At 45.7% G+C, this 8,639-nt stretch overlaps 1 protein-coding gene across 1 annotated transcript; it reads right to left on the bottom strand.

Annotated features, from left to right (window-relative positions):
* Positions 1 to 223: 223 nt before the first annotated feature.
* On the bottom strand, positions 224 to 6,372 carry LOC103775036 (exonuclease mut-7 homolog; the record flags this gene model as incomplete). Its single annotated transcript, XM_008942480.1, has 3 exons — positions 224 to 391; positions 1,647 to 1,814; positions 6,308 to 6,372. Coding segments are annotated over 3 exons (401 nt in total), but the record flags the coding sequence as incomplete, so codon positions are not given.
* Positions 6,373 to 8,639: the final 2,267 nt, after the last annotated feature.

The raw sequence follows: 8,639 nt of genomic DNA, 5'->3' as shown, positions 1-8,639 counted from the left end.
GGAGGAAGGATTCACTGGCATTCTGTACCCAGCCACTAGAAAAAATGAGGTTGAGCACAGCCTGCTCGTGTACATGGGAAGACCACGCTAAGCTGTAGCATTCACAGCGTGCAGCTGCTGCCATGAAACGGAATTCACATTGAAATGCATCCAAAAAAAGGACACAGACATTAACAGAGCTAGAGAGCTGGGTAGGTAAATTTATTTGAAAGACATGACCCACCTCTTTGTAATCGCCCCTGTGATAAAGATGACTGACATGTTCAAGCAAATAGTTCCGGTCTGCTGTATGGAGCTGGTAAATGCTAATCAGAGGGTCAAGAAGATTAGCTGGGCACTGGGCTAATATTCCAAGTACACGAGCCTGCAGCTTCTTCAGCTTGATGCCAGACTAAAAAAAAAAAATTAAATCAAAATCAAACAGACTTAGTAAAATGGCTACAATTCAATGGCAGTTGAAAATGCAGCTTGTTTAAACACTGGAATAAGCCAGTTCCTTGGGAAGGGATTCTCCAATTTCTCCATGGAGTCTGAAAGCAGAAATCAGAACAGTATGATACACAATATCTTTCACAGCATCCAATTTAAGAACATTAAAAGTTTGCAGGATAATTCTGGAAAAGGCACATGGCCTTGTGCAAAAGTAAAATATGAAACTGGAAAAATGCCCTCTTTTGACTAACACAACTATTTAGAAATTCTCCCCTCTGGTCCCCAGCAGAAAACCTTTGAATCCAGCAACTTCCCTCAAGGGAGATCTCACCTATCAGGCAGAATAATTCAATTTTCATTCTCAGGCTTGCTCCTGGGTGCAAGAATTTCAGGAAAAGCAAAAGCATCATCAAAAGATGCACAGATGCAGTTATTAACCCTTGTGTTCCTAAACGATCATTCTCTTATGACATAGGAATTTCAGTGCCTATAGCACTTCCCTGCACTTTGCAGATCCTGCAATGGCAGAGCTCAGTATCTAAAAAGTCATCTGGAAAAATGGGAAATGAAACAACACAAATACAAAAGTTTCTTGGAGTTCAGAGGTAAACGCAGACAAAAAAAAAAGGAAAACCTCCAGAGGTCAGAATATGTGAAGGCCTAAGGAATGGCAAACATTAGGACACATAATCTGATGACCCAATGTTACAAAGCTGATCATTCAGCTGCTGAACAGTCATCCTGTTGCCATTTTCTGCATTCCCCATGGTAAAAGCTCCCCACCATATGGCAGGAGTGAAGCAATCGCACAGTAACTGGCTTCTATTTGCAGAACTGGAAGGATATGCAGAGGAGATGACTGCACTTGGTTCTATCCTGACAGCAGGACACAAGTTCCAGTGGGAATGCCTCCAGCCCAGCACAGGCTGCAAGATCAGTGCTTGATCAATGTGGTTTGATCTGGGAAGATGGAAATCCCAGCTTGGAAGGGGAAACAGAGCTCTCGCAACCCAGCTTCCAATATTATTTCAGGCCAGCATACAACAGATAACATCACTTCAGTACAACTTCCACACTTCATCTCACCACGTTTGTATGAGACTACAGAGAAGATGCTGGACTAGGGAATGAAGTGACACTAGGGACACATGAGGGACATTAAAATCGATTGTCCTCTCCTTTCTCCCAGCTCTCTTGCTCTCTCTTTCTCTAACCTGTTGAACAGCAGGATGCTCTTTTATCCAGAGGTCCAGCTCCGTGGTGATGTAATACCCCAGGGAATGCCCTTTCCCCTTCCAGTCACTGCTGCCCTCCAGCATCTCCAGGAGTCCTGCCAGTGGGTCCTCCAGGCCTGCAAAGCCCCGCCTGATTTCTTCCTTGAGCTGCCGAGATACAAAAACACATTGTCATGTACAAAAAGATTAGTGGATCCTCCCTTCCCCCAGCTGAACACAAAGCTTTATTTTTTTTAATTTAATCTATTCAGAGAGGTAACTGTTGCTATTCAGCCACCATCCGCGCCTCCAGTGACTTTTCATGTCATTACAGATTCCTTCATGGCTCACTGCACCTCAAACCCAATGGGAAAAGCAGCAATTGTCCACACTAATTATCCCATAAAGACAGAGAAGTTGTTCTGTGGGGCAGACAAAGGGGCTTGGGATTTGGGGGAGGGCAAGAAAAGAAGTGAGCTGGAGTAAGGGGTGTTATTAGGAAAATGGCAATATTGGAGGTAGATATCTGGGCTCAGAAACCTACTCATCATCTAAGAGCCCTACAAGTAAAAACACACACAAACCTCTCTTCCTCTTCATTCTTGAACCACAAACTTTCGGATTTGACTTTATAACCACTTCAGCCATGATGGCATAATGCTCCTCACCTTAACAGAATACTTGTGAGTATCCAAAAAGATTGGATCTTACACATGGGATAATAAAGAAAGACATACCAGAGTTTAAACTCTTTCAGATTGCCATCCTGCACACCTATTCTCCTTTCCTCCTACCTCCAAACCTACCTGAGCATGGTATTTTCTGTCGACTACCTACTGCCACTGCACATCTCAGTGAGCCTGAAGGCCACACGAAGGGACTCAGAACATGGGAAAACTCCACGCCATAAATCTTAGGAATCCCAGGGTGATGTGTTTAGAAATGTGAAGGAATTGGACACTCACTTTGTGAATGTTAATAGGCTACTTACTACCCATCTGGTAGAAGTGATAAATTAGCAGTACTGAGCAATATCTTTATCATGTTTACATTAGAAGTAGTTTCCAAGGAGCCCGGAGGGTTGGCAGGGTGAAGAAGTGGCATCTCTCAGTACCCACACAGGACCTTTCACTGCATGGCACATGTACTGGCGTGGAGCAAGGCAAAAGCAGAGACAGAAAACAAGAAATCACTAAGAGCAGCTGCTCTCTTTCTTTTCTGGCTAAAGAGCAAAATCCAAAAGATGCTCAGTCCTGCCTGCAGCCAGCACTTGTAATTTACTGTATGTGATGGCCTCAGTCGTAGCTTCCAATGGAAACAACATAAAGTTTGAAGAACGACATGGAAAACAAAAGAAAATTTATGGAAAATTTGCCAATGAATTTCTTCTATTTTATTCATCAACAATATTTACTGGAAGACAGTTATTTTCCGTAGTGTCTTTCATGTCTGGAAAAACCACAAAACCTATCGTTTACGACAGAAACTGTTTCTTTCTCACCAGATTATCAAACGCTGTATGAAAAAGCTGATGACTAACAAAGATGTGACTTCAGATAACAGATTTCTCCCTGTAAGTACTTTTCCCTGTGGCAGGAATTTGTGATGTTAAACATAGGGCTCCAGCTTCGCTGCAAGACTCAGCAGAAGGAAAAGGCAAAACCTCATCCAACCACAAACATCCAGCACAACAGCCAAAGGAAAACAAAGCAACTCGCCAGCTAAATTGCACTGTTTATAAATGGCCTCACTTCTTTTTTCTTCCCCCCTCCCAAAGCCCCACTTCAGCCCATTTAGACTGAACAAGAGCTTCCACCACACTGCTCAGCTCCTCCCTGGGCTCCAAATGCTGACCCAACTGCAGGAGCATGAACTGGTGTTATCCAGACTGAGTCTGTGCTCCACACCAGCTAGACTTCGACAAGCAGGGGAAAAGTCTTCAAAACTTTCTAGAAATTTGAAGACTTCAACAACCAGGGTATGTATAGTTTAAGAGGGGGGGGTGGGGGGAAATGAACCAGAGAAGAAAGGCATGAGACACCTAAACCAGAGAGGGCAGAACGCTGTGCTGCCTGGCCCAGCCCTGCCAGAGAGGGATTCCTCTCAGACTCGTAATTGCCATTTCCATTTCAATTGATTCCCATGGCAGGGAATGCTCCTTGGGGGATTTCTGCAGCCTGACAGATCATGGGAATAGGAAAATTTTGCTGATGCTCAGACTACACACTCTTCCATTCAGCTTTGTTCCCTTATTTCTAGCTATGCAGCTCAGGGCAGTCTCCTGACTCTTCTTGGTTATTCCAAAACTCTCTTCCCTATGTAGGAAATAACCAATTCTTAGAATCATGCTCCAGAACAGAGGTCACACCATGGACAGATATCCTCCTGCTCACGGTCACTGATTTGAGACCAACAGGCTGATTCACACTAGTTTACAGCCAATATTGACTTAGACTCTCACACAGCGAAAGCCAAAGGAGCTTCCTGCCACTCAAATGTCAGTGGAGCAGACTGAGTCCTGAGTCGACTGTCCAGAGAAGGGCAAAGAAGCTGGGGAGGGGTCTGGGGAACGTGGCTTGTGAGGAGCAGCTGAGGGATCTGGTTCAGTCGGGAGAAGAGGAGGCTGAGGGGAGACCTTCTGGCTCTCTACAACTCCCTGAAAGGAGCTTGGAGTGAGGTGGGGGTTGGTTTCTTCTCCCAAGTAACCAGCGAGAGGGCAAGAGGCAATGGGCTGAAGTTGCACCAGGGGAGATACAGATTGGATACTAGAAAGAATTTCTTTCCTGGCAGAGTGGTGAGGATTTGGCCCAGGCTGCCCAGGGAGGTGCTGGAGTCAAACCACCTGGAAGTGTTAAAGAAAACGTGTGGACACGGTACTCCAGGACATGGCAGTGTTGGTTGGACTTGATGATCTTGGAAGACTTTTCCAGCCTTAATGATTCAATGTTGCTATTCTATAAAGTCAACTTCCCTCGTGTATTTGAACTGCACAGTGGGACATAAGCAGCAGCAGCACACACCTCGAGCTGGACACACAGGGTACAGCAGCAGCCTCCTCTGAAATAAGTGTCTACATTGCTGTGGGTGCACTGTGTGTCCAAGGGTGGCGATGCCCAAGCATGGACCAGCCCATCCCAGTGGCAGTGTGATGAGCACGTGTCAACCCACTGAGGACATTCATGCTGTGCTCCCCACCTCAGAAGCAGCTGCTGCTGTCCCACCGCCTGGTCCCGCCACAGCCTGGTCCCAGCACAGTCCCCTCCTCTCTCTCTCTCAGAAGGCTTTCCCCGTGGTTCAGAAGCACATCCTCCAGGTTCAGAAATGCTTCTGCCCCTGCCTGCAGCCACAGGGTGCTGCCAGGGGGTCAGGCCTGACCCTGGGGAGCTGCAGCCTGCACGCTCTGCAAAACCACATTTCACTGGGACCACCACCCCAGAAACAAACACTCTGAATAAACGGAGCTGCAAGGGTGACTCATGGGGATCCTCAGGCTTTTCCACTTTGCAGGAAAGCTGTGGTGCTCTCTGCCCAAGGACACACTGATAGGAGGCTTTGTCTTCTTCAGAGACATCCCCGAGTACACAGTGCAGAGATTTTGATGATTAGTCTTTCCTACTGTTGTTTTGTGGGTTTAATTGCCCTCAAGACCTAACAAATAATATTATTTTTCCTCCAGCTCTAACAAAACTCGATAGAAAGCTCAAGGCTTCAGAGTTGCTGAGCTCGAGTCTGTGTTGGTGAGGGACCCTTTGGAAAGGCACCTCTCACACTGTTCCCAGCTGTTCAATTATTCCAGCTGGGAACCACAGACTGCTGGTAATGGAAAGTCTCAGTGTGGGAGACAAGGACAATGACTAAACACTCCAGACACCTAGGATGGAGCACGTACACCAAGGTACTCAGCCACGCCGAACATCTCACACAGGACACAGCCCACGTGCCTGTGTGGTGAGCTGCAGCTTTGGGATCTTTCAGTAGAACACATCCTGGCTGTGAACCTGCCTGAACAACGCCGAGTTCGGCATGGGAAACTCACCACCAAGCTGATGCTTCTAGTGGTTTTGTTAGTTTCCAAGCTCCCAAATTTAGATGAAATCTATTTTACTCCCTATGAGAAATCTCCACGTAGAGCCCATAGGGTGCTGTATAAAAATATGACACTAATTTTAGACAGGCAGTGTAAATTGCATTCACCACTCTAAAAGGCAAACCAAAACCAAATCAGAAAAAAATAGTAAAAATTACTTTGAATACAAAGGCTTTGATATCATTCCACTTGGCAAAGAACACTTTTCTACTGACTTGAACCCTCATTTTTTTCAGCTACAAGAAATATTCCCCTCCCTCCCCCAAAGATCCTTCATTTAATGGACAAAAAAAAAAGTGTTTAAAAGAAAACAAAAGCAACTTTGATTTTTTTTTTCTCCTCTGTAACTCAGCCCTGTAAACTTTAGCTCTTTTATACGAGCCCCTGAGCTGCTTCACATCACACAGAGCTACCTTTTCTTTTCAGCTCTTGCTGCAAATGCTCAGGCTTTTCCCCTGTGTGCTGGAACTGAAAGCAGTCGTGAAGAATTGCAGGTCTGACCTAAGCGTTCTGTGTCTGGACATGATCTGCATGCAGTTATTAACTGCAGCGTGGAGGGGAGCCTCAGTCTTACCTTCTCCATCTCTTCCTTTGTCCAGAGAAGCTGAAGGGTTTTCAGCAATAGGAATGGGTCTTGGCCTGGAGGAGGGGGAATAGAGAGAGAGGGAGAGAGAGAAAAGGAGGGAGAAAAACAAAACAAACCAGATTTATTGGCTCTGTCCGGGCAGCCCAGACACACTGGTGCATTGTTTCACTGGAGAGAAATCAGCCACTCCATGCCACTGTGTTTGAAACCACCAACCCTCCAACTGTCAGTCAGGATTAAAGCACTAAAATCCCCCACTCTGAAATCCTAACAAAATAACAGACACCATCCGTGCGTGGCTTTAACTAAACACCCACAGGGGCTCAAACACTGGGAAGCTGCATCAGTGCATTTACAACTAAACCATGTTGCTGCCACGCATCAAATCCATCCCCATTGGTCCCTCCCACTCCCCCTTCTTAATATCAAACCAAAATGGTCCTAGAAGAGTAAAGCACCATGCACAGGTTGGACAAGACTATCATGGGAAGGTGACATGCTGCTGTGATTGGTGGCAAGGCTAAAAAAAGAGTGGTCAGTTATTTCAAAAGAAGGTTACTTGGAAATTTTCCTCTCACTTTTCCCCCAGTTATCTGAGAACCTGGCATTCAGTTCTTTGTATCTGTTACCATTTGTCATCCCAGCATTATTCATCATCCCATTATTCATCTTCCCAGTATTTCTGAACCCAACGTTCAGGAATATTCCACTTTAAAAGCAGTCACATTTTTGATATCTGGTTCTATTTAATTTGTAATCATTTCTGTACGAAACCGTGACTCAGAATGTTCTGAATGAAAATCCTCTACTGCATCAACAGTTTAAATGTGAAGAATGAATTTAAAAATCTGAATGAGTTCTCCAAAAACACTCCTTGTATATTTAGGGCACTTCCTCTTTTGTCTTCATAAAGCCAAAAACGTTAAGCTGAAAAGGAAACATCCTTTCAATCACCTTCTGCACTCCACAGTTCCTAAATAGCTCATTTCTTGCTTAGTATCCCATCTCACTTCATATTTCAGGTCACCAAAAGCTACTTCAGCTGTGAAAAGCTCTCCCTCACCCAGCTCAGTGCTGAAGCACTGCATTTATAGAAGATTTTGAGTAACAAGGCGATTACTGGTTGAGCCAAGAGAACGAGAGGATTCCCATTACCCACAAACCTCTCAGAAACACCAGCCAAATTAAAAATGCCACATTCACAATTCATAACATAATATTTTCTCTCGTCTCTGGCTGTTCTGAAATCCTGACTTCTCCAAACACTGGCTGTTCTCAGCTACTGTGTCTCCTTCAAACCAGAAGAAAATTCAGATCCCTATTCCCCACAAAATTAGGAACTAACAAATGCAGCCCGTGTGTGTGTGTGCAGGCCTATAGACACACTCTCCTCTTGGCCTCACTCCCAAAGAATTTTATACACACAGAGGAAAAAAAAAAACCAGAATGCAGCCCAGTGTGTAACCAAAGACACTGTAAATCTGGGCTGTAATTAATGCAGTGACCAAGCCGGAGTGATACAGGAAATGAGAGCAGTTAGGAGAGCAGTGGTTCACTTCAGATACAGCCAATAACTCAACTTGTTAAAAAGCTTTCTAAACCCCCATCAACCAAACAAGCCCTTTTCCTACGTGACTTTTCCCTACCTTACCTCCCTGTAACTGAAATCTGATCTTCAGAGGCATGAAAACCACCCCTCCAGGAAATGTTCAACGACTCAGGACGTTGCCAGCACGCCATGGTGCAAGCACAGGTAAGCAGGAGACAACCTTCCCCCTCCCCAAACCCTGGAAGGGAACACACCTGCAATGATCCACAGATCTTTCCATGATCATTCTCGGGGTGCTGCCGAGCCCCCACTCTTGGGCAGCCAGCCCAGCACCCAATAGCTGGGCCAGGCAAAGGTCCACCACAGGGAGGACAACCACACATCTTCTGGCATGACCTGCCCCAAAGGTTTTGCTCTCTGTTCAGTTTGTGGGTAAGAAAGAGGAGATTCCCACCCAGTCCTCCAGAACGGGGACTGAGCAAGGAGAGATAGCACGGAGCCACTCACTGCAGCACGCCGTGGCAGAGCAGTGCTGTTTGCTTCCCTGCCTGGAAAGCCTCCCAAGTTTCTAAGGATGAAACACAGTCAGAGGCTAAACATAACAAGATAACCAACAAGCAGTCACTCCTGGAGCCAAACATAAACGAGACAACAAAGCGACCCTCTGCTTCTGCCTAGTCCCACCAGAGTGGAAAGATGCTGCAGTTCATGTTGGATCTCGAGCTACTGTGTCTAGCTAGGACAAAATATAGAAACGTGAAGGTCCACAGC

This window comes from Merops nubicus, unplaced genomic scaffold (assembly GCF_000691845.1).
Source record: "Merops nubicus isolate BGI_N331 unplaced genomic scaffold, ASM69184v1 scaffold866, whole genome shotgun sequence".
NCBI lineage: Eukaryota > Metazoa > Chordata > Aves > Coraciiformes > Meropidae > Merops > Merops nubicus.
Note: the sequence above shows the minus strand (reverse complement) of the source record. Positions and strands in the feature narration are given on the sequence as shown.